Genomic DNA, 26,640 nt, shown 5'->3' with positions numbered 1-26,640 from the left:
GTTAAATTGACGGGTTTAGTTTCACTTGAACTTCCCCCCGGAAAGGTAAGTATAATAAAGGTTTTATGTAGTAGACATGGTAACAGGTGCTATGGAGATCGGTGGAGATGGGAAGCACAGGAAGTCAGGAACATTACAGGTTGGGTTGGAAATCTGAAGCCAGCCGCCTGTACAGCTCTGCCGGGTGATTGACACCTGTTGTTGCCATGGAAACTTGTGTTGTTTCTAAGGAATGGGCGGCGGCCATTTTACTTTTTTCCTTAAACTTAGGACGATATTACGTCCCCGCGCTGCACTTGTCGTGCCTTGTCACACACACACACAGGTGACAACTAAACGGGAAAACTACGGAGCAAAAGCGACAACAGGGTCACGTAATGTCAAGAAGAGTGGAGTGACGCGGACGAGTCACGTGACTTGAGTCTCTAGGAGAGATACTAAGGAAAAGGGGCGTGGTTGTGGCGGGCGCTTCTGAGAGGGAGGAGGAGTGGCCGAAGGGGGCGGGTCAGTATCTCTTTACTCCGTACAGGCACCGCCCACCTCCGCCAGACAAAGCCGAAGGTCCCGGGAGACAGAGCTGTACCGGGAGACGCAGGACACCGCGGAGGGTGGGTGACCGTCCATAGAAGCTGGAGAACCCCTCCCCCGCTCTTCTGAGAGAGAGAGGTGAGGGCACGGGCTGGGTGTCATCTCTGTCCTGTACAGGGTGGGGCGCTGGTGAGCAGTGCCAGACTGGGGGGGGATTACTATATATATATATATATATATATGTGTGGGGGGTGATAGGGGCAGAGGGGACAAGCATTATTTAAGGGGGTGTCAGGATTTATAGGTGTGTATGGGGGTGTCATTAGGGTCATATCAGATGAGTGATTTATTTTCAGTGATCCCTATTATTATTATTATTATTATTATTTATTATTCAGGATTTATATAGTGCCAACAGTTTGCACAGTGCTTTACAACATGTGGGCACACAGAACTGAGGAAATGTCTTTTTTATAGAATTGATACCTCCTGTCATTCTTTGCTGATCTGCAGCTCATTGATTGGGTTACAGCAGCATTTTACATCAGTGTCCACCTACCTGCACTCACCTCTATGGCTTAGTGCTGTTTAGCGGAGCGCACTCCTTTCGTTTCTCTTGTAGCATCAACAATTCACCAGTGACTCCGCAATGACATCACTAGGTACAAATCGCTGGCTTTGGCCATAGCTGCGTTTCATCTCTGTGGCAAAGCTGCCCGTCTGACCTGACCCTGACAGGTGTGTGTGTGTGTGTGTGTGTGTGTGTGTGTGTGTGTGTGTGTGTGTGTGTGTGTGTGTGTGTGTGTGTGTGTGTGAGAGAGGGGAGGGCCCAACTAATAATTGGGGTGATACTAAGAGGGATCAAGACCAAAGCCTGGTACACACTATATTAGTTTAGATTGAAAAAAAAAAAGCCAGTCAGGAGGAGCTGTACTAACGATCTGATAGGTGTGTGTGTGTGTGTGTAAGGGGGAGTAATGGAAGGGAGCGGGATGTCAGGTCTGATAGGTGTGTGTAAGGGGGGGTAATAGAATGGAGAGGGATGTCAGGTCTGATAGGTGTATGTAGGGGGTAATAGAAGATAGAAGGGAGAGGAATGTCAGGTCTTATAGGTGTGTGTAGGGGGTAATAGAAGAGAGAGAGGGATGTCAGGTCTGATAGGCATTGGGGGGGGGAGTAATGGAAGAGAGAGGGATGTCAGGCCTGATAGGTATTAGGGGGGGAGTAATGGAAGAGAGAGGGATGTCAGGTCTGATAGGTATTGGGGGGGAGTAATGGAAGAGAGAGGGATGTCAGGTCTGATAAGTATGGGGGGGGGAGTAATGGAAGAGAGAGGGATGTCAGGTCTGATAGGTATGGGGGGGGGAGTAATGGAAGAGAGAGGGATGTCAGGTCTGATAGGTATGGGGGGGGGAGTAATGGAAGAGAGAGGGATGTCAGGTCTGATAGGTATGGGGGGGGGGGGAGTAATGGAAGAGAGAGGGATGTCAGGTCTGATAGGTATGGGGGGGGAGTAATGGAAGAGAGAGGGATGTCAGGTCTGATAGGTATGGAGGGGGGAGTAATGGTAGAGAGAGGGATGTCAGGTCTGATAGGTATGGGGGGGAGTAATGGAAGAGAGAGGGATGTCAGGTCTGATAGGTATGGGGGGGGGAGTAATGGAAGAGAGAGGGATGTCAGGTCTGATAGGTATGGGGGGGGGGAGTAATGGAAGAGAGAGGGATGTCAGGTCTGATAGGTATGGGGGGGGGAGTAATGGAAGAGAGAGAGATGTCAGGTCTGATAGGTATGGGGGGGGGGGAGTAATGGAAGAGAGAGGGATGTCAGGTCTGATAGGTATTGGGGGGGGAGTAATGGAAGAGAGAGGGATGTCAGGTCTGATAGGTATGGGGGGGGGAGTAATGGAAGAGAGAGGGATGTCAGGTCTGATAGGTATGGGGGGGGAGTAATGGAAGAGAGAGGGATGTCAGGTCTGATAGGTATGGGGGGGGGGAGTAATGGAAGAGAGGGATGTCAGGTCTGATAGGTATGGGGGGGGGAGTAATGGAAGAGAGAGGGATGTCAGGTCTGATAGGTATGGGGGGGAGTAATGGAAGAGAGAGGGATGTCAGGTTTGATAGGTATGGGGGGGAGTAATGGAAGAGAGAGGGATGTCAGGTCTGATAGGTATTGGGGGGGAGTAATGGAAGAGAGAGGGATGTCAGGTCTGATAAGTATGGGGGGGGGAGTAATGGAAGAGAGAGGGATGTCAGGTCTGATAGGTATGGGGGGGGGAGTAATGGAAGAGAGAGGGATGTCAGGTCTGATAGGTATGGGGGGGGGGGGAGTAATGGAAGAGAGAGGGATGTCAGGTCTGATAGGTATGGGGGGGGGAGTAATGGAAGAGAGAGGGATGTCAGGTCTGATAGGTATGGGGGGGGAGTAATGGAAGAGAGAGGGATGTCAGGTCTGATAGGTATGGGGGGGGGAGTAATGGTAGAGAGAGGGATGTCAGGTCTGATAGGTATGGGGGGGAGTAATGGAAGAGAGAGGGATGTCAGGTCTGATAGGTATGGGGGGGGGAGTAATGGAAGAGAGAGGGATGTCAGGTCTGATAGGTATGGGGGGGGAGTAATGGAAGAGAGAGGGATGTCAGGTCTGATAGGTATGGGGGGGGGGAGTAATGGAAGAGAGAGGGATGTCAGGTCTGATAGGTATGGGGGGGGGAGTAATGGAAGAGAGAGGGATGTCAGGTCTGATAGGTATGGGGGGGGGGAGTAATGGAAGAGAGAGGGATGTCAGGTCTGATAGGTATTGGGGGGGGAGTAATGGAAGAGAGAGGGATGTCAGGTCTGATAGGTATGGGGGGGGGAGTAATGGAAGAGAGAGGGATGTCAGGTCTGATAGGTATGGGGGGGGGAGTAATGGAAGAGAGAGGGATGTCAGGTCTGATAGGTATGGGGGGGGGGGAGTAATGGAAGAGAGGGATGTCAGGTCTGATAGGTATGGGGGGGGGAGTAATGGAAGAGAGAGGGATGTCAGGTCTGATAGGTATGGGGGGGAGTAATGGAAGAGAGAGGGATGTCAGGTTTGATAGGTATGGGGGGGAGTAATGGAAGAGAGAGGGATGTCAGGTCTGATAGGTATGGGGGGGGAGTAATGGAAGAGAGAGGGATGTCAGGTCTGATGGGTATGGGGGGGGGGTAATGGAAGAGAGAGGGATGTCAGGTCTGATGGGTATGGGGGGGGGGGGGGTAATGGAAGAGAGGGATGTCAGGTCTGATAGATATGGGGGGGGGGGGAGTAATGGAAGAGAGAGGGATGTCAGGTCTGATAGATATGGGGGGGGGGGAGTAATGGAAGAGAGAGGGATGTCAGGTCTGATAGGTATTGGGGGGGGGGGGGGGAGTAATGGAAGAGAGAAGGATGTCAGGTCTGATAGGTATGGGGGGGGAGTAATGGAAGAGAGGGATGTCAGGTCTGATAGATATGGGGGGGGGGGAGTAATGGAAGAGAGAGGGATGTCAGGTCTGATAGATATGCGGGGGAGGGGGGTAATGGAAGAGAGAGGGATGTTAGGTCTGATAGATATGGGGGGGGGGAGTAATGGAAGAGGGAGGGATGTCAGGTCTGATAGGTGTGTGGGGAAGGAGGGGGGGTGTAATAGAAGAGAGGAGATAGTAGGTGTGTGTGTGTGGAGTGATAGTTACTAAGAGAGGGGAAAATATCAGCAACTATTGGGGGAGTTTACAGTTGCGTTGGAATAAAACCTGTTTATATGGTCAGGTGGGGAAGTGTGACCAGGTGACAGAACCTTCAGATGTGTAGGGAGAGGGGTGATACTAGGATAATCTACCAATTAGCATTTCTACCAAAACAGTGAATCAACTGAAGCTGCAGTGGGATGCCCTTAGCTGTATGGTGCTTGACAATTGCTTTGTGTAAAGCCAGCATTGAGGACGCGTATGTGTGTGTGTGTGTGTGTGTGTGCGTGCATGCGTGTGCGTGTATACACGGAAGGGGATCATAGTGAAAGTAGAGAGATGTTGCGATGGGGGGGAGTTGTTGCAAGAAGGACAGGGAATTAGGACTGAGGCTCCATGCACACTAGAATTCTTGTTAAGCTAAAAAAAAAAAGGCTGCTAATATCTTTCTGTAGTAGTGTTTTAGAAGTATTGGTGTCCTTTATTTGCATTTTTGCAGTAAAGGGGGCGCGCTCAAAAAAATGCTTTTAGGAGCGTTTCTGCTGGAAAAACGCTCAAAGAAACTACAATTTTTTTTTCTGCTCCTAGATGCTGAAGCTCAAAAAAAATGCCAATAAACTAGAGTGCATGGACACATAGGAAAACACTATTTAGCTTCTAGGAGCTTCAAAAACTCTAGTGTGCATGGAGCTTTAGGCATGTCTTTTTCTGGAGGGAGACCAGATGACAGGAGTAGGTAGGTGTTGGAACATGTAGGTGGGTACACGTACAAGGAGGAGGGGGTATTGGCATTTATAGATGTGTGTGAGAAGTTGATACCAGGAGCAGATGGGTGTTGGGTATGAAGGAGGGTGGTAATGTGGGATTTGCAGGTGGGGGATGGTAGTCATCAGAAGGGTGGTAGAAGTGACATCATAGATGGTAGGGTGTGTGAGGGATGCAGGAGATGGTCACCAGAATACGAGGTGGGTCTTCTGGAAGCGATCTCGGGGAGGAGACAGGTGGCTGCATATACAGTAAGCCTCCATTGGACAGCAGCCAAGGCAGCTGGTATGCTTACATTTCATCCAGCATCTTATTTTTTCAGCCTTGTGGACATTGTTGTGGATAGGAATTTGTGTAAGCTGGCTTCTAGAAAATGCTGGCTGGGATCGCTGCCTCCTTAATTCAGCAATTAATCGTCCACCTCTAGGTTGCGGGTTTGCTGGATGTAGATTGCAGTGGCAGTGGGGAGGAGGGCTGCCGGGGTACAGATGATGGGAAGAGGAGACTGTTTTCTGTATCAGATTTTGGGTGCCCGGGGTCCTGACTAATCACCATGGGGGGTAGAGGTAAAAGGTGATAGATGTCTGAATTTGGGGGGTCATGCGAAGCCAAGAGAAGCCAGACTGCACTAGTATGGGGGGGGCAGCAGTTTATTACAAGGAGAAGGTTATACAATAATGTGTTGTGTAGATGAGTTCTGCAGAACAGTGCAGTCAGATAGTGTTGTAATCAGGAGGTATGGAGACAATGAACACATTGTAGAAAGAGAGGAACTTTCCTAGCAGAATCTAAGTACCGGGCATTCTTGTTAATCTATTCGCAGGTCCCTGCCCCCATCCAAAATCCTTTGATTGTGTTTGACTGAGCAGCAGGATCCTGATCCTCAGCACGCCATCGCTTTCCCTCCTGGGCTCTGCCTCCTTCCTCAGCGTAAATGCGGTACGGACCCAAAATGATGCCGGTAAGTGGCTCGTTCATATGATGTATATGTTATCCAGTGTTATCTGTACACTTTTCTGCATAAAACTACTTTTATTGCATTGCTGATTGGTGACTTATTTCCTGTTATGATATGAATGTTTGAACAATAACTTCCAAAGCCTGAAAAAGTTCTGTAGTTTCAGCTGGAAAAGCCATGGAAAATAATGGGTTTTCTATTCCTTCTTTCTGCCTCGAAGGAGGGGTGTGTTTGTAATGATGGTATCTTATTCTTGCCCCCTATTCTCGTTTGCTTGGTTGCTACACAGAAAGTAAATATCGTGGGATCCGGTTACTGGCTTTGTGATGTAAATGGAGGTGGCTTTTGTTTTTCAAGTACCTGCACCATGCAGAACGTCTGGCTTGGACATCTGTGTAGCCTTGATCCTTATCTGATTGCTTAAATATTAATTGCTACTGACATGCATGCTTTTCTTTCTTTTATTTGTTGTTACCTTTTTAATTAAACTGTATTGCACATATTTAACATGTCAAACCTGTTTAACTGAAATTGGGCAGAGGTTGTCTTTAGTATAGTCCTGGAAATCACTTAAAATCTGCTGGGTCATTAATAGTTAAATCTCAGGAGGTGTATGCCACCTCCTGGATCGCTGCTTGTTACAATTGGGGCCTCTGTTCACACAGCAATTAGGGTTGGTCTGCGAATTCACCAGTGTTGGCGTTTATCTGGGGCTGCTCTGCCTGTGTGAATAGGAAGCTGACAGCGTCTGTGGTTGTTTGTGGGTAAATGTACATACAGTGGTTACCTGCCATTAGAAAGATGCACCTCAGGTCAGACATCTGTCCTTAACCGCAGGTGACTGCTGCATGCATGGATACCTGTGAACAGTGAGGCCCCTCTTGCTTAAAGTATATGTAAACCTTTTTGGTTTTTTTTTTTTTTAAATAACAAACATCTCATACTTGCTTCCACTGTGCTAGTTCATTTTGCAGTGTGGCCCCGAGCCTCGTCTTCTGGGTGGCGCTCACGGCTCATCCTCGCATCTGGGAGAAGCGCTATCCCTGGGGGTTACCTTGCGGGCGTGCTCCCAAGTTCAGAATTCGCATCCATAGACACAGAATGCCGGTCTCAGCAGCGTGCCCCCACCCCCCCCCCCCCCAGCACCCACGTCATTGGATTTGATTGACAGCAGTGGGAGCCAATGGCTGCACTGCTATCAATCTATCCAATCAAGAGTCGAGAACCCTGGGCAGAGAGGTAGAGCTTGTCTCCGCCAAAGGAACAAACGGGCTCGGTGTCAGAAGTTTTTTCACCTTAATGCATAGGATGCATTGAGGCGAAAAAACACAAGGGTTTACAACCCCTTTAACTCTGGTTGGATCAGCAGGGGATCTGCCCACTGAGTATAGCAAAGAGGGGGGATGACAAGTCCTTGACCACTCCGTTTATGCAGAACGGACATAACACCAACTGCTCAATGGGTAATTAGATGTAAATGGACGACTATCTGTTTAGCCCCAATTGCCCTCTGATCCAATCAGGCCAGATTGAGGGGAACGGATTCCCTTTCGTTTCTGTTTGCCATATTGGATCAGATTGAAGTCCGTCTACATCCATTGCTCCATAGAGAATGGATGGTCTGATTGTCTCTGCCTAAAAAAACAGGCAGGCGGACCCGATCAGATCTCTCATGTGAAAGGGGCCTGACAGCTTCTTAGTCTGTTATCACTTCATACAGGCTGAGTGGCTGCCACTGTTCACTTGCGCCTGTCATCCCAACCGCTGGAATTTGCTGATTTTTGCTGCTGGAATCTGGTATGCCCCTAATTGGCTGTGTGAAGGAAGCCTTAAAGTGATTTTTTTTTCTTTTCTTTTTCCTATAAAAATAACAAACTTGTTATACTTGCATGCTCTGTTGCAGTGGATTTGCACAGAGCAGCCCAGATCCTCCTCTTCTTGGGTTCCTTTTTGTTGCTCCTGGCCCCTTCCTCCTGTTCAGTGCCCCCACAGCAAGCAGCTTGCTATGGGGCACCCGAGCTGAGTCAGACAAGTAACCCACCCTGGTTCCGCCCCTCTGCCCTGATTTCCTAGCTGACTTTGACAGCAGCGGGAGCCAATGGCACAGCTGCTGTGTCTCGGCCAATCAGGAAGGAGAATCTGGGACGGCTGAGACATTCATGGACTTTGCTGGATAACCATTAGGGAGTGCTGTGACAGCTGCTACAAAAAATGATTTTTTTTTTTCTCTTAATGCGTACAATGCATTAAGAGAAAAAAAGCCTGCCTTTACAACCCCTAGGCAAATTTTTATTTTTATTTTTCATTTTGGATAGAGAAAGGGAGGGTTATAACCTCTGTCAGATTTTTCACTATCTGTGTTCCTTTGAAGATTTCTCTTCACTTCCTGTCTCATAGCTAAACAGGAAGTGAGATAAATTCCCTGTTTAATTAAAAAAAATTCACGTGGGACCACCATGTCAGCAGCACTTGTGTCCCCATTGGAAGATTTCCCCTCTATTACTTTTCTGGGGACAACCCAAAATTTGGGGGTTTCTTTCACCTTCAATGATGATGGTAACCAGGACAAATGGAGAGGATGAATCTCCCTAACATGGGCACAGACAGAAATAAAACCTGACCAGTGACTTGAGAATCTCCAAACTATGGCCCTCCAGCTGTTACGGAACTACGCGTCCTGTGAGGTATTGTAGAACTGACATTCACAGACATGACTGGGCATGATGGGGCTTGTAGTTCCTGAACAACTGGAGGGCCGTAGTTTGGAGACCCCTAATTCATCTTTCTATCCCAAAAAAAAGTTTTGCCTTTTATTTAGTTATACATAATTTTACTGAGTACAGATAGTAAAGCTTTCACTAAACTTGCGGCTTTGCGGCAGACTTCCAACTCCTACAAAGCCGCCATCCCGATGTTTGCCCATTTAGTGCTGGTCAGTGTACACTAAATGCAGCACAAGTGGTGTGAATTTAGCCTAAAGCTTGGCCATACATGGATCAAACGGCTGCCAATTCCTGCTGAATCAGCCGAAATGCCTTCTGTGGGTGGCCCTGTCGCCTCTACAAACTTTGATTGCATAATTAAAGGAGCCGGTAGAAAATTGTTGGCTGAACAGTAACTGTTCAGATGCAGTCACTGTTCTGGTATTCAAGCAGCCGCGGGTGTTGAGGCTTCATAAATACAATAGCCGGCAGCGGAGATTCCTTCTTCCACATCGTTTGACGTGAATGGAAGAACATAATGATTTTTCTCTCGTTCAGCCGGCAGGGTTAAATGAGAGAAATCCATGTGTGTATGGCCAGCCTAGACCTTGTGCTGGAGAGGGGGGTGGGGATTTAAATATCTACATACTATGCTTCTAGCTCATACAAGTGTTTTTTGTTTTGTTTTTTGTTTTTTGTTTTTTTCAACTTCCACTTTGCTTTTTGGATACAAAGTCAGTGCAACGTTTTACAAGAGGGGGGGATGCAGAACGATACAAAACATGAAAATACTCAAATGTTCTTGATGTGTCTGTTCTCAAGCACTGCTGATTTGTTGCATCTGGATGTTTTTGTCCTTTTTTAAATGATTTTATAAAGCTGTGCTATCTTCAGCGGTGTAAATCCTTGCTGTAAATCTGTCATAGTGGGAGAGGCAGAAAGGTTATCAGCAGGTTATCCTTCTGGTATTCTTCTGTTGATTCTGTTCTGTCCAGCGTTTATTTTTTTATTTTTTTTGTTTTTTTTTACGCCGTGCTTTAGATATTTATTTGTAGTCACTAGGTTACTGGTGGGTCTGTTTTTGTATAAATAAAATCCTGGAACTAAATGCATAAATTATTGTTTTTAGTGAATAGCAGCAAAAGATAACTTCTGGTTACTCATTCAGTTTGTTCACCCCAAAGTGACAATTTATCCGTAAGCCCTTGTACACACGGTCGGACATTCCGACAACCAAATCCGTTGGATTTTGTCCGAAACTGTTGCATACACACAGCCGGACAAAGTTGTCAGAAAATCCGATCGTACTTAACGTGATGACGTTATTTCGTTAGGACGGGACTACGTTCAGGCTAGAAGCCAATAGCTTTGGTCTAGGAATTTGATCTGAGCATGCGTGGCACTTTGTCAGATCGGAATTCTCTACACATGATCAGACAAAGTCCGATCCGATCATGTTGTCGGAAAATTTTATAGCCCAGCTGGAAAACTTGGTCCGTCGGATACTCCGATGGAAACAGTCCGATGAAGCCCACACACCATCGGATTATCGAACAACACGGTCCTATCGGACATTGTCCATCGGAATGTCCGACCGTGTGTACAAGGGCTTAGAGGATGGAGTCATCCAGTGTTTCTTTTGTTTCTTGGGACCTGCAGTATGTTCCTGCTACATTCTATATTGTTCCTAAAATCAAAGTGTATCTAAAAACTTTTTATTGTTGTTGGAATGTGGTTTGGATCCCTACTTGGGAGAGACACTTTCTGTTTTCCTGGTGACCACTATCAGGCTTCCATGCATGCAGAGCCTTTGTGCATAAGCTTTTACTGGTAACACAATCCTGCTGGAAAACTTTTCTGTACGCCTGTAATGCTTGTGCTACATTAACATGCATATATTATGCTGTTGGCCAATGGCCACCACCGCTGCTCAGGGCTGACATATCAACAAATTGTGATCAGCAGTGCCTGTGCCTTGCTATTGATGTTTACATGTAAATGAGTCATTCATGGGGCAATGATGCAGAGTGACCTCAGCAATTATTCATAAATGACTGAAGGCTGGTGGGTTACACATTGTTAGTACGAATAGGGTTCATGGCTACCGGATGCATAAAATGTGGTTGGTTGTTTTGGCTTGCACAGCTGTACTCTGAGGACCAGTGTGCATAGGCTTATAGCATTCAATAGTGCTGAATTCAGATCCGTATAAATGATGGCTCTAAGCGCAGATAATGAGCCCTTAGGCTCTGTTCACACTGATGCGACATAGGATCCAACATGTGACACCCCAAGTCAAATGCGGTGAAATTTTATGTTTCTCTATGAGAGCCGTCTTTAAAGTGATTGTAAAGCTTTGTGGGCTTTTTTTTAAGTAAAACATGTTATACTTGCCTCCTCCTGTCCAAGGGTTTTGCACAGTGGCCATGATCCTCCTTTTCTGGGGACACTCCCCCAGGCGCACCTGGCTCCTCTTCTTCTTGAGTGCCCCCACAGAGAGCTGCTTTCCATGGGGGCACTCGTGCGGGTGCGTACCTGAGTCCTGCTGCTGCGTCCATTGACACAGACAACAGGACTCGCTGCCGTGTCACTGGATTTGATTGACAGCAAAAGGAGCCAGTCTATCCAATGGGGACCTGAGACAACAACTGGAGCTGCTGTGCTCATCCCCATCGCTGGAATGATTGGGCTCGGGTAAGAAAAAAAAGGGGGGGGGGGGGTTGCTGCAGGACAATATTGATACTACACAAGTCTGTCCCACTTTAGTTAAAGGTTCCTGCACTACTTTGGTCCAGCTTTAATGCCACAGAGAGAAAAAAGTCGCATCAAAATCTTATTCCAAAGTTGCACCACTTTGGATTTGGGCTAGTGCCACAGGTGCAATGCTCTGCAGGCCTCAGTGCAAAGTAAGAGAAGTACATTTTACTATTATTTTTTATTTTTTTGCAGAAGGTGGATTATGCTTAAAGTTAAAAGGTCTGTTCCTCTGTCTCTGCCTGTTCAATAGAAAAAATAAAATGTGGTGAAATGGTTACCTGTCAGTGTGAGTCCTGTCTGGGTCTCACTGGCTGCTGGCTCTGATTCTGCCGGTTCACCAAAGTGCTATACTGATGTGGCAGCAACAATTGGCTTCTCAGAAATGGAGTGCTTATGTCTAGCACGGAGCGACGGTGAACAGGGGGGAGCAGATCACAGCCAACGACACCCAGACAGATCTTGTACTGGTAGGTATTTCAGTGGTGTAAAAGGTGGTGTTTTTTTTTTATTTTTTTTTTACTTTTTATTTTTTTTTTGTCAATGCTTAATTGAAGAAGCTGATTGGTTTCTATGCAAAGTTGCACCAGATTTTGAACTCTCCAGTTTTAGTAAATCAACCACACTGTGTTCTTCCATCCATAAAGCTGTTTACTGGATTAAAGTGAACCCTCAAGTTGTAAATTTATCTTTGATTGTATATCCATTTGCTCTTGGCTAAGGCCCCTTTCACACTTGTGTAACTTGTCCTACAACTTGGGACTGCAAAGTCGCATGACAAGTCGTATCCCATGATTTCCAATGAGTACCGTTCATATCTGTGCGACTTCAATTTGCAGCAACTTCAAAGTAGTCTCTGCACTACTTTGGTCTGACTTTGATGCAACTTAAGGTTCATAGACCTCCAAGATTACACAGGCATTGCTTTATGTCACATAAAAGTTGTGTGACTTTCAGGTCGTACAAGTGTTAAAGGGGCCTAAATGATATTCATTCTCGTAATATACCGACTTTGTAAATATTTTTAGTATCTTTTTATTTTTTTTAAAGGGTTAGTTCACCTTTACCAAAAAACTGTTTTCGCAGACGAGGAACTTCTGTAGATGGAAATAAACTGCAAAATTGAATTGAACCTTGCTATAATTGTAGGCCATTTACGTACCTCCTAGAAGCCTTAAAAATGCCCAAGACATTTCTAAGTGAGGCTCAGCTATTGCTGTGAACTATCCCTTTAAATATTCCCAACTCTGTTTAAGTGCATTGCTCCCGGAGCTTCTGCTCTTGGAACACAAACTCCCTGCTATGTGCTGATGGTGGGGGCTACATGTCCCATGAGGACTTGCGGCCTCCTAACACGTGTATGGTGTTTCATTGATTTTCTTGTGCTTACAAGTGCTTCTGTTGTAAGAATCAATGATGGCTGCAATGTCACTCAATAACAGGTGGGCGGATCAAATGTACTGTTAAGCCGCCCATTGATCGAAATTCAGCCAGTTTAGCAGGGACCAGCCGAATTTCAGCCCATGTATGGGCCCTGTGGATGTACAGGGGTCCATATACCAATCGACTTCTGTAAAACCATCCTGATGGAAAATGTGTGTTGTGTTCTAGAACAAAGTCCAGCCAGCTATAATTCCCAGGCACAATAAGTGTCCTTTTTGGCCAGTCAATTATAATTTTGTATTTCTATAGTGCTCTTTCTCCTAGGGACTCCTAGCATCATGGGGCCAATGGTGAGGTGGGTATCTTTGGTCCTAGTATGATATTCTACTGTGTGCCCATCTTGTCTTTGGAGAGTGTGCGGAAACCCACACAAGGCAAGGGGTGAACGTGACGTGCTAACCACTAAGCTGCCATGCAGCCCAATGCAGTGTGCCTTGTTGAAAAAAAGGGAATGAAAGATGGCATGGCTTAAAAGAGAAGTATGGGTTTGGGGGCTATTGCAGTTTTATATTTACCTAGGTGGATTCAGCATCAGTGCTGCATCCGTCCCCTGCCGCCTCTGCACTGAGAACCGAGCGATCAAAGACATCGTAGATAGCTCGGATCTCTCACCTCCCCGAGCAGAGAACTGCTGCCTGTCAGCATCTCTCCTGCTCTGCTCCTCCCACGCTCACTGCAGCGCTAAGCTGTGGAGGGGCAGGGATCGGCTGTCTCAGCCTCTCTGCGGCCCACTGAGAGGTTGAGATGGCTATCAGTCCAGGCACCTGGCGGATCCAGACTTCCTAAGTCAGGATGACGCAGTGCCTAGACTGCTTCCAGTGATGTCAGCAGAGAGCGAACTTCAGAGCGCCCTCTGCTGAAAACGGTACACATGAGTGCAAAACAAATTGCACCCCTGTCTCCCATAGGAGAAGCTCAGCCAAACGAACCCAGGCTGGACTCCTTTTTAAAGTATAACTAAAGGCCAAACTTTTCATAGATTTTTTTTTTTTTTTTTTTGATCTATTGAGAAAATTCTCTGGTTTTGTCTTTCATGTGTTTGCCCTTCCATGTGCTCCTTGCTGTAAAGGCCAGTTATAGGTAATCTTTGTTACTGAGATGAATTAGAACCCCTGTTCATTTTTATTGCTGTCTGTGCCCCTGTTAAGGAGATTCATTCCCTCTATTTGTCCCGTTTACCGTTATCAAAAGTGAAAGTATAGGAAAACACAATTTTGGGTTGTCCCCAGAAAAGTAATAGTGGAGAAATCTTCCCATGGGGTCACTAGTTCTGGTGACCAAGGGATTCCCTTCATTTGCAGGAATTTACTCTCCCTTCCTGTTTGGGTATGAGCAGGAATGGAAGAGAAATCTCCGCAATGGGACACAGATGGCAAAAATAAACCTTACAAGGCAGGGTGAATTTGATTTAAGTCAAGTCTATTTAAATCTTAATTTTTATTGGAGTTTATCAAGGAAAACATAGAAAACAATCCAACAGCAGGGTATTCATTAATAGTGTCTATATAACAACAAATGGTGTTATAATAATTGCATGCCAATCACAGGTAGTTCCAGAATAAGGGATGAATAATGTAGGCGTAAACGGGTAAGACCATCAAAGGATTGACTTGCGATCAAATCTACATATCGATGGTTGGTTCATATACAACTAGTTTAATACGTAAACTTGTATGCCCTAGGGCAGTGATGGTGAACCTTGGCACTCCAGATGTTTTGGAACTACATTTCCCATGATGCTCATGCATTCTGCAGTGTAGTAGAGCATCATTGGGGAAATGTAGTTCCAAAACATCTGGGGTGCCAAGGTTCGCCATCACTGCCCTAGTGGGGCTATGCAACCATTAATGTTATGTGCTATCTTTTATTAAATAATAATTTTTAAAGAGCAACTGTAATCTTTTTGTCCTGCAGCGGCTCCTCTGACCCGCTGTTGACTCTCCAATTCACTTTAATGTGATGCGGCATTGACGCAACAATGTGAGGGACGTGGCGGCAGCAGGTGAGCAGATGCCCGCTAACAGTTGCTGCCATGATGGATCTGAAGTGCTTTTTAAATGTAAGGACTTATTCTTGCTGGTAGTTTGAATCGTTAATATTTGCAAACAAAATGAAGGTTTCCTAGAATAAGCGGTCAGGTTAGTAAAAACAGCGATATCAGAACCGAGTCAATCATACAGGTTGTAGTGTACATAGATTTGCTAAACGTTGAAAACTAGAACTAGCATTGGGACTTTGTATGAGGCGGTGTAAAATATATACATACACCTCCATTCCCGATATATTGAGAAAGAGAAGAGAAATAGTGGGACTTTATATGAAGCATATCACTATATTAAATGAGCCAATCAATTTGCACATTATTCCATTTATTAATACAAGCCATACATAGATAAAGTAGTACGTTATAAATTGACAGTTTTACTAATAGATCAGTCAATAGATCATGATGTATAGTACATAATTGATTCAATAGAACACATAGTAATCTCATACAAAAATATTGATTTATAAATTGGTAATGTATAAATTAATAAAAACGGAGTACTTCATAGTATGGCATAATTAGTTCAGTATAATATGCATAACCCTCAACCTCAGTATGTAAACCTGATTTGTAATGGTAACAGCATATAGACCTCAATGGTGGATTGGTTCATAAAAATAAAATATATAAAAAAAAATCTTAAATATAAAAATACTGTGACAACGTATCAAAGGAAACTCTACGCGTTTCGTGGATATATACCACTCATCAGGAGCAGATGCAGAAAGTAGGGTTATCTATAATGAGATAAAAAGACCAAATAAAAAAAATAAAAAAATAAATTGCTGAATAAACTCAATTATTAATGTATCTTAAATAGAAAACTGTCTTTAGATAGATTTTTAGCTCCAAAAGCATTTTTATTCAAATAAATGTGATAAAAAAAAAAATCCAGATTTTTTTTTTTTTTTTTTTATTCACCCTGTTACAAGGGTTTTATTTATCTAAAATTAATAAATTAAAAAAGAAAAGTTGACATTGAGGTGAAAGCATTATTCAAAAAAAAATAGCAATTTGATACATGGTGTTTTAGCAAACTAAATGTTCTAAACTTTAAGGTTTTATATTGTCTTTTAAATTTTATTCCTGCTTGTCAAATCAAATTCTTTGTCCTTCTAATCACATGACCCCCTGCGGTTGATTTGTTTGTAGAAGTTGTCCTTGGTCTATACTATATACTTTTCCATAGACTTGGACTCGTTCACCTGCTGGCCCCAGGCACCCGGCATTTCCGTCCAATTCCTGCACCTCCTTGTAAGAGAACACATTGCAATATACTCGACATTAACAATGTGAGCTATGGGTCATTATTTGCAAGCACTGCCAGTTGCTCTAACCCTTGCTTGAACTTTGGTTAACAATTTGAGAAAACTGTTAGAGAATGATTTAGATTTGGCAGCAACAACTTGTGTACTTTGATCTGGTTTTATGTGATTGTTCCTCCAAGCGGTATCTAGTTTGCAAGTAAATCTATCCAGCTCTGTTTTTGAAACCTCTCGATAGCTAAAGGATACATTTACAACTCCAGGTAATTTTTTTTGTTTTGTAAAAAATAAGGCCTCATTCACACAGATGTTTGGAGGCACACAGAGGGTCTTGTTTAAGAATCCCTGCGTTTTCCTGCAACTGGGGAGCTGTAGGTGGCCCGTACAGCCGCCCATAGAGGGCCAGCGCTCCCTTTTAAAGCGTTAGTAAACTCCACATTTAGATTTTTACCTACAGGTAAGCTTATAATAAAGCTAACCTGTAGGTAGAATGAATATCTCCTAAACGTGCGCAATTTAGGAGATATTCCAATGAGCAGCAGCCAATGACGTCACCGGCGCATGCGCTCTGAAGGAACGGCATGCCTGTCCCGTTCCTTCAGAGCTCTGTGCCGTGGCTGTGACCTCCGCTCGCTTGCGCAAGAGTGACATCATCGTGGCTCAGCTATTCAAGCAGCTGCAACCTGGGAACCTTGAAGGAAAACTAGGTGAAGATAGAAACCCCTGCAGCTGTGAGAGTGCGCCGATGGAGGGCTTTATTTCAAGGTAAGTCTTTCATAATGTACGGCACCTTTATAATATTGCCTTTCAAGAGGAAACTTTTTTTTTTAATTTTTTTTTTTTTTTTAGAGATTACTACTGCTTTAAAGTGGTTGTAAACCTAGAATAAGAGCCCTTTCACACTGTGCCGCCTAGGGTGTCGTTTTAGTGGCGCTATTTGACCACTAGTGGGGCGGTTTTAACCCCCCCACTAATGGCCAAAAAGGGGTTAAATCCGCCTGCAAAACGCCACTGCAGTGGCGTTTTGCCGGCGGTATAGCAGCGCTGCCCCTTTGATTTCAATGGGGAGAAGCGGTGAGTTCGCCGCTCCAAAGAAGCTGCTGGCAGGACTTTTTCTGACGTCCTGCCAGCGCACCGCTCCAGGGTGAAAGCCCTCGGGCTTTCACACTGGAGTGAATGGAGCAGCTGTTTTAGGGTGGTTTGCAGGCACTATTTTTAATGCTATAGCGCCTGCAAAACTCCCTGTCATCGACACATGCGCTGTTAAGAAATGGACCTCATACTAGCCCATTATGCTTTTACTTTGCAGGGGAAGAAAGAGGACGTAAAACGCATCAGGGTTTACTCCCTCTTTAAATGACTCCAAACTGCTTTGATCGCTGGAACCATTGCTCTTATAAGCGAAGAATTAAAATGTAACAAGCCCATTCCTAACAGGGATACAAATGACAATAAAACCCACAAAGTTTTGGCTTCAGTGCCACTTTAAGTCTCGGTTCACACTGGGGCGGGTTCAAAGTCGCCCGACACTGATGCCGACCTGTACAGTGCGGCTTGCACATGACATCTATAATAGAAGTCAATGCAAGTTGCTCTGAAGTCGCCCCCAAATGGTACAGGAACTTTTTTTTTTTAAGTTGCTCTGCTTTAGAACGGTTCCATTGCGCTGAATGGAGCGCGACTTGTCAGGCGGCTAAGTCGCCTAACAGGTCGCCTCAGTGTGAGCCTACAAGGTCTTGATTATGTTATAAATAAATATAACTTGGATCAACACTGTAGCTTTGTCCTGAGTGTTTTTATATGTGCAAGTCGGGTAAGGTAGCATCATTATGAGAGATTTGCTGAAGGTGCAGATTTGTTGTGTATGATGGGTTTGACAGGTATGATCTGTGTTTGTTGTGTATGGCAGGTTTAAAATAGTCAAGTATGTGTGATTTTTGTTTATTGCAGTTGTATAGAGCAAAGTTCACTCTTGTAATAAACGAGATGATCGTTCTTGGCTCTGTGGGAACTTGTCATATGTGCGGATTTCACCAGTAGCTTATTCAACAGAGATGTCATGTCTAGTCCCCGTGGGCTTCAAGTGGAGTTCCATGCAAAAAGACACCTCTGTTTTAGGCTGGGTTCACACTGGTGCCGGGTGCGGTGCGTCCCTGTTCTCCATTTTAGGGAGGAATTGGGGCCACATTTTTGGCTGCATTCGGCCCTGAAATGGAGCCAAAGATGCACAGGACCCCCGTGTAAGCCACTCCACAGCCGCCCCGGAGATATGTGAACCGGCTCCAAAGAGAGCCGGTCACAATCTAATCTCCTGCCATGCGAATTTAATGCAGGGAACCCACATCCGATTTGTACTAGTGTGAACCTAGCCTTAAACGACCCCCTTTTTTTTTTATTTTTTATTTTTTTTTTCTCTTCAGGATTTCCATCCTATGTCGCGGTGGTAAGGTACATCACTTCCGCAGTTGCATCTGGCCCTCCTCCTTTTTTTTTTTTTGTCATCTGTATTCCCTCCTAAGCTTTATCTTTGTATATTTTATGCGAAAACTCAGCTAGGTAACACATTTGGTAACAGGTGGAAATATAAGTGTTTAATTTTCACGTATTTAATCAGGGAATTCCTTTGATTTCCTCCATTACCGGATGACCGTTTTTCACTTTTTGAGATTTTAAATGTGCTTTACCACCCATTAACCCTAAGTGAATTGCATTTGCACTTTCAGATCTTTTGAATAAAATGGTGCATCTCCTTTTGCTTAAATGGCCTAACAAAGCTTACTGAATGCAAACAAAAAAACATTTAAAACCCTAAAGGGCAATTTCCATGAAGCTTTTGATCCTTTAGCAGAACACATTGTATTCAGTGGAGTGTGCAATCATTGTTGTAAGATGCATTACTATCTGTGTTTGCACAATGAGTAGAACAATTGTTCAGAGATAACTACCCGAAACTTAGCTTTTTAACATGTGTATGTTGGCTGTGAGCAAAGTGCTAGATATGGGGAGGAGAAAAAGCGCTTGTGGGGAGGATGGATTTTATAATCAGATTTAGATATTGAATGACTGTGGGACTTCTGTTTAGGAAACTTGTCAGTGGAACTTCACTCTTCCAATCAACATTGATTTGATCAACATTATTTCTAATCCTCATGTTGCTAGCATTAGTAAAAAGTATATCCTATTTACTTGTGTTAATCATTTTTATTTTTTTTTTTTTTTTTTTAAACTTATTTATTTTTTACATTCATCTCCTGGTTTCCATGCCTAGGCAAATTATGTCATACATCCCAGAAGTCTTTGCGGGAGGAGGGCTTTTCACAGCTAAGCACTCTCGTCCGCATGCATGCCTGAGCTAAGGCTAAAGAGGGGGGTTTGGGGACTTTAAAGGGGTTTTAAAGGTTCGTGTTTTTTCACCTTAAGGCATTCTATGCCTTAAAGAGGAAGTAAACCCTGATGGGTTTACTTCCTCTTTTTTTCCCTGCAAAGGTAAAGCATAATGGACTACTATGCATCGCATAGTAGCTCATTATGTGTCACTTACCTGACACAGGAGCCAGCGAAGTCGCCGCTGTCCCCTGTAGTCCGCCGCATCCATGTTGCTGGTGGCGTCTCGCAGCTCCGACGAATCACAGTGGCGCAGCCGCGATGACCTCACTCCCGCGCATGCGCACGGGAGTCGCGTCTCGCAGCTCCGCCGCTGCCATACGGCGAAGCCGCGATGACGTCACTCCCGCGCATGCGCACGGGAGTCGACAAATTAGGCAAATCCATTCTTGGATTTGCCGCATTTAGTGCGCCTGCGCGCCGCTGTCTACGGCGCATGCGCCGTAGACAGCGGTGCCCATTTTCGGGCAAATATCTCCTAAACCATATAGGTTTAGGAGATATTGCTTGGACCTACAGGTAAGCCTTAATCTAGGCTTACCTATAGGTCCAAGTTGTTTGGAAGGGTTTACTTCCTCTTTAAGGTGAAAAAACACCTGTCAGTGAGCAGCTCCCGTTCGCATCCCCCGTTTTACTTGCCTGAACCCTCATACCTATCCCACGGGGACGTGCTCTTTCTCTGCCCGGGGTTCTCACCTCTTGATTGGATAGATTGATAGCAGCGCAGCCATTGGCTCCCGCTGCTGTCAATGAAATCCAATGGTGTGGGGGGTGGGCCGAGTCCTGCATTCGGTAGGTATATGTTTAAAAAAAAAAAAATCCTAAACCTTTAGGCCCCTTTCATACGGACGGATAGAATGGTGCTTTTAGCTGCGGATTTTCTAGTTTTCTACCGCAGCTAAAAGCACACAAAGCTTTCCTATGGCCCCATTCACACACAGCGTTTAGCTGCTATTTCGTTCCATGCGGTTCGAAGCGAATTGAAAAAATAGAATTGAATGCGTCCAGGTTCGATGTAGCGCAGATATATGCACATAAATGCAGGTAATCGCAGTCTTTTTTGTGTCAACTGCGGATAGCAGCGTTAGAAGGGATTCAAGGGACCAAAACAATTATTAAAAAAAAAAAAAAGGTTGCTATGGGAAAGACTATATTAGTTAACTGCAGCTGAACGCAACTGCACAGAAACGCACATAAACGCAGGTAATTGCACTGTACAAATGCAGCTGATCGCTGTGCCTAGAGTCTTGAATTTCACAGAAAAAAAATAAACGTGCTAAACTGCGGCAGAACAGCCGTCCGTGTGAAAGGGGCCTTAGTGTCACTTTAAGTGAGACGCATGGATCCATGTGCCTCCATCCCTAATAATATATGTGTAAAAGCAGGAGGTTGGGACTTTAAATGAGGGATATAATATAGAGGCTATGAAATGGTCAATATTTATAAGGTGTATGGTTTTTATACTATGGATGACAAAAACGTCTCATAAAAGATACATGCATATGAAATCAAAACATGACACATGCTGCAAAACCATATAACGCATAACAAAGGAAATAGCATGGCATAGTATGGTGTGAAAGTTGGCCACCATATCATGGACTAAATGTAATAAATTCTTGAATACGATGAAGTAGAAAGGAGGCTTGTGCAGCCATCTATGTAAAATGGTGCATCTAATTTTGAGACTGACGCGTTTCATTGGATAATACCAACTCTTCTGGGGCAGGTGCAACACTAGTCTATAAAAAAAAGAGAGCATAATAACCAAGGATCTAATATACATCTGAAAGATTGAATAAAAGGGACGAACCTTGTTGTACTCACATACTGTAATATGAGGCTAGAGGATGAGAACCGTAGGAAATGTTTGTCATGGGAGCTGAAGTGACCGAGGCAAGTGGAAACAGACGGGAACACACGAGGAGTCCCAAAGAAAAGATGATTGAATGACAGTGGGTGTGGGCTCCCCTTCTGTGGATGTAAAGTATATAATCTAGATGTGCCATCTATAGTAATGTCCCAAAAGTAGGAGGAGCCCGAATTAAGAAATTGAGAGAGTGGTGCCAAAATGCATAACCATGGTGGAAGTAAAAGAATGAAAGCTGATGATGATGTGACGTGGGAGACAATCCCCTATAGCTGAAAAAGCAGGAAAAAACATGAAAGAAGGTGAAAGAACTCTTACGATTGCTGTGAGGTTACAAAGGACCTCTGTGCTAAGGGCAGATGGATTCCAGGAAGTAAATGCTGCATGCATAATTTTGCCCTTCTCAAGATGGTCAAAACTAGAAATGCCAGGTTGGGGGGGGGGGGGGGGTTGTTTTTTGTGTGTGATTTGTCAACAAAATAAAGCATAGGGGGATGGATGGGGGTGCTTTGCTTTGAATATTAAAAATGAATTAAATAGTGTTTGTGGTGTTCAGATGCAGACTGTGTAGTTCCGCTTTAAGCATTGTTGGTGATCAAGGACCGACCACGATCTTTCTCAGATTTTTTTTTTTCCTTCACAGGAAAGGGTAGAATCCAGATCTGATTAAACAGACATTTCCCCGACCTGTTTGTGATAGCTAAGGCTAGCAGTGTTCTGCAGAGCTCATTATTTCTTTGTGCTCACATTGCTGCAATGCACAACTTGTATACCACAGCAGCCAAGCAGCACTGGAACAGTATAGAGTATGTTATTCCTTCCATTTGTGTACGACTTGCGACACTTTCACATTGCTTGGCAGCAAAACTGCATGAAAAATGCATATGCTTTACTGTTACATTTTTGCAGCTTTTTTTACTGCAACACATGGTGTGTTTCTGATGCTTTTACATTGCGTTTTTAATTATTTTACATCACAAAGACCTTCCCACAGCTGTGTTGCACTTTTTTTGATGCAGTTTCAATGGGGAGGTGCATGGGGGTTTTATTTTTTTATTTTTTTTCCTAACCATGCATGCACCAAAAATGCAGCAAGCAGGATTCGGATTCTATTTAAGCACGACTGTTTGTTGTGAAGCGCTACATAGGATTTAAAGAGATGCATTTTTCTTCTGATTTTTTTCTTTTCCCTTTTTCCTTTTTTTAAATTTTTTTTAAATTTTTTTTTTTTATTTTATTTATTTTTTTAACTGAAGAAATGAACATCAGAGGATCTGTGTGAAAGCAGCCTTAGGCCGCGTACACACGGGCGCACTGTCTGACGGACTTGGTCAAGTCCGCTCGTGTGTGGGCTTCAGCGGACTTTTTCAGCGGACAGTCTGGCGGACTAAGTCTTTCGGAATTTCCGTAATATTGTCCGTCCAACTTTGGTTTCAGCGGACAGTCCGCTCGTGAGTAGGCAAGTTGGATGGACTAAGTATGGCGCATGCTCAGAAAGGATTTACACGGCCGAAGGTTGCATTGCAGTGTATTGGACGTCGTATTTCTAGTCCCGTCGTACGTGCCGTACACATCATCGCGCAAGCTTTCAGCGGACTGTCTGTTCGTCGTGGGTGGTCAAGTCCGTTCATTCAAAAGTAGTCGGATTGTCTGACGGACTTAGTTGGACGGATAGTCCGCCTGTGTGTACGCGGCCTTAAAGTGATTGAAAACGATCACTTTGTAAAACAACCCATTCAGTTTAAAATGGAAACGAAAGGGAAAACATTTGTGTATCGATAATAAAAAAAAAAAAAAAAAGGAAAGACGGTATTTTGTGTGTGTGTGTGTGTGTGTGTGTTGTTTTTTTGTTTTATACATAATCGCATTCCCTCTGTTCTCAGCTGCATAAGAGCATGGCAAAGGCAAACCACTGCACACTGCTCTTCCCTGTAAAACCCCGTGCAGGGGAGTCAGGGTGTCAGCACAAGTCTGATTACTGGAGGAGAGCACACTGAGCTCCCAGCACAGCTAGAGAATTGACCCCAGTGTGTTCTCCTCCTTAGTGTGGTCAGGTTTTAATAGGAAAACAGGGACTGGCAGGAACACCAGGAATTTCACACAAAGGAAGCAATACAAAGAGAAGAGGATACTTTCTCATGTGGCACATATCAGGAATGTGACATTTTGGGTTTACATATTCTTTTTAAAGAGGTTTTATACCCTTGGTTTTTACCTATAGGAAAGCCTATAATAAGGCTTGCCTGTAGGTAAAATTAATATCTCCTAAACATGTATAGCATGTGCTGTGAATGCCCTGCTGAAGGTCCAGCAGACGCTGCCGGACCTTGCAGGCAAGAAGACTCATTTGCGCGGGAGTGACGTCATCACAGCTCCGGCCACTCACATCGCCGGGGGGGGGGGGGGGGCGCTAAACCGCAAGAAACGCAGATGGCAAAATGTCAGCTCCCTCAGCGTGGACCGGGCTGCGATACAGGGACCTCATTCTAAGGTAAGTATTTCATAATGAGCTAGTATGCGGGGTATACTAGCTCATTATGCCTTTTGCCTTTCATAGGTTTTTATTTTTATTTTTTTACATGTGCGGGTATACAACCGCTTTAAGTGATGTGACCTGTAACAGTGATTACTTTTACTTGCAGCGCACTTGTAGTGCAAAGTGGATTTGCCTTTAGTAAATCAACCCCATAGGCTTTTATGGAGTTGAGTTTAGGAGCTTTGGCAAAAACAACGCCAAAAGCTCCTAAACCCAAGTTAAAGTGGAGGGCCACCCTGAAAACAAAAAAAATATTAAAAATTACAAAAAAATATAAAATAAAAAAAAATGAAGAAAAATTTTTTTTTTTACTTACCAGAAATGCCTGTTGCTAGGCACTTTCTCCTAATCTTCCTCTTCCTCCTCCGCAGAGATCTTCTGTCTTCTGTCTTCGTCGCGGCGTCTTCTGGGTAATGAGTCGCGCTGTGTTCTGGGAACTGTGTGTTCCAGAACACAGCGCGTCCCATTCAGAAAGCGCTGCGGGACTCGCGCATGCGCAGTAGCTGCGGGACTCGCGCATGCGCAGTAGGAAACGGGCAGTGAAGCCGTAAGACTCCACTGCCTGTTTCCCTTACAAGGAATGGCAGCACCGGGACCCGAGAGCCGAGGGACGGGTCGGCCTCGGGCGGCCGACATCGTGGGCACCCTGGACAGGTGAGTGTGTTGATTAAGTCAGCAGCTGCAGTGTTTGCAGCTGCTGACTTTTTTTTTTTTTTTTTTTTTTGTATAACCGGCCCTCCTCTTTAAGGAGCTGCTAGTGTACATGATGCCTTAGGTTTTTGCTGAAGTTTGAGCAGTTAGTTTGTTTTGACTTGGCCTACTTAATGGAGTACTGTGCAGCCCTCCCCCAGCTTAAGATAAGGAGATGGATCTAGCTGTGTAAGCAATCCCTGTATACCTGGCATTACCTGAGCCAACTAGCAGCTACCTGGTTCCCCACCCTACACAAACATAGGAAGGAAAGGATATAGGTAGTCAAGAGGCTCTGACTATCTCATTAGCTGTTGTGTACACATCATTAACCAAACAAGACATGATGACACTTGGCCATCTCCAACTTAACCCCCTCATTGATAAGGACTAGTTAGGTGGTGCTGGTGTTTGTTGTGTATACATTCGTTTGTGTGGATATAAATGCTCAAACACTAGAGAGTCAAAGGGAAATTGATAACGATAGCAGACCAATATTTGCCAAAATTTTACTTGGGTTAATAAAGGGTTAGACCATGCAAAACTTCTTTCAGTTTTGTAGTAGATGCTGGAGAAAAACTTTTGGAGTAAGTATGATGCCGGGCTATTTGCTATTTTATTAATGCCTTGTGTCAGTCAATCCTGAAGGAAATCAGCCCTGAATATTCACTGGAAGGACAGATCCTGAAGCTAAAACTCAAATACTTTGGCCACCTAATGTGAAGAGTGGACTCATTGGAAAAGACCCTAATGATGGGAAGCATGAAAGGAGAAGCCTAAAAAAAACTGGCCAATCCTGCTAGTTTCTGACACCCCCCTCCCAGTGCCCTGTCTGTAACCCTTACCATGGAGGAGCCCAACCTCTAGTGGGGGACCAAAAAAGATTGGTGGTGGGCCTGCTTGTTTTGATTGTCCTTTTTTAACTTTTACCAAAACAGCGGGCTGTCATCCCTGAGCTACCCCAGATCACACTTGTCTTTCCCTGGATGTCGTCCATCCACCATGTTCTCCTCCCTTTTTTTTTCCTTACTTTACCTCGCTCTTTTTCCACCATCTTGCATAGCTCCTCTCCAGCTGATAGAGTATTCTTAACGACGTGGTTTTGTTTCCGTGACTTTTTGTAGTGCCTTTTCATTAGTGACAATGACCATCCATCCAGCTGATTTTTGTGTAACACCACAGTTCAAAACGTATTTTTAGAGACATTGTGAGAGAAAACGGCACCTATACCATAGCAAAAAAAAAAAATAGACGAGTTGCATTCGTAGCAATCCTTTTTTGTGCTTAGAGGGAGATTGTCCCTTATTCTTGTGTTTACAAAAACTGTTTGGCCTGGCGATTCCACCTCTAATGCCAACTTTTGTTCTTCTAGTTTTCATCCATATTCCAAGGTATTGGAGGTTTGGTTTCATACTTTCATTTTCAAGCATTAGTTTAGTATTCCATTTTTGTGTGCTTTGTTTGTTGTTACATGGTAGGTGACGTTGAAAAAAAGACACAAGTCCAACCTATGTGTGTGATTATATGTCAGTATTACTTTGTATATCCCTGTATGTTGTGGTCGTTCGGGTGCTTATCTAATAGTTTCTTGAAACTATCAATGCCCCCCCCCCCCCGCTAAGACCACTTCCGGTGGAAGGGAATTCCACATCCTTGCAGCCCTTACAGTAAAGAACCCTCTACGTAGTTTAAGGTTATACCTCTTTTGTTCTAATTTTAGTGTGGCCACAAGTCTTGTTAAACTCCCTTCCGCTGAAAAGGTTTATCCCTATTGTGGGGTCACCAGTATGGTATTTATAAACTTAAATCCTATTCCCTCTCAAGCGTCTCTTCTCCAGAGAAAATATGTTCAGTGCTCACAACCTTTCCTCATAATTAATGTGCTCCAGACCCTTTATTAGCTTTGTTGCCCTTCTTTGTACTCACTCCATTGCCAGTACATCCTTCCTGAGGACTGGTTACCCAGAACTGGACAGCATACTCCAGGTGCGGCCGGACCAGAGTCTTGTAGAGCA

General features: G+C 44.5%; 1 protein-coding gene across 3 annotated transcripts in view; it reads left to right on the top strand.

Annotated features, from left to right (window-relative positions):
* Positions 1-263: 263 nt before the first annotated feature.
* TP53BP2 (tumor protein p53 binding protein 2) overlaps positions 264-26,640 on the top strand; it is a 99,990-nt gene continuing 73,613 nt past the window's right edge. The window contains exons 1-2 of one of the 3 annotated variants that reach the window (XM_077485819.1): positions 264-666; positions 5,800-5,937. In XM_077485819.1, coding sequence (XP_077341945.1) covers positions 5,911-5,937 — 27 coding nt within the window. In that variant the 5' untranslated portion in view covers positions 264-666; positions 5,800-5,910. Of the gene's footprint in view, positions 667-5,240; positions 5,262-5,799; positions 5,938-26,640 lie in introns of those variants that run through there. The other 2 variants (XM_077485817.1, XM_077485818.1) reach the window with 2 other exon arrangements.

Source organism: Lithobates pipiens, unplaced genomic scaffold (genome assembly GCF_037356315.1).
Source record: "Lithobates pipiens isolate NorthernLeopardFrog02 unplaced genomic scaffold, aLitPip1_a1.2 Scaffold_18, whole genome shotgun sequence".
Taxonomy (NCBI): domain Eukaryota; kingdom Metazoa; phylum Chordata; class Amphibia; order Anura; family Ranidae; genus Lithobates; species Lithobates pipiens.
Note: the sequence above shows the minus strand (reverse complement) of the source record. Positions and strands in the feature narration are given on the sequence as shown.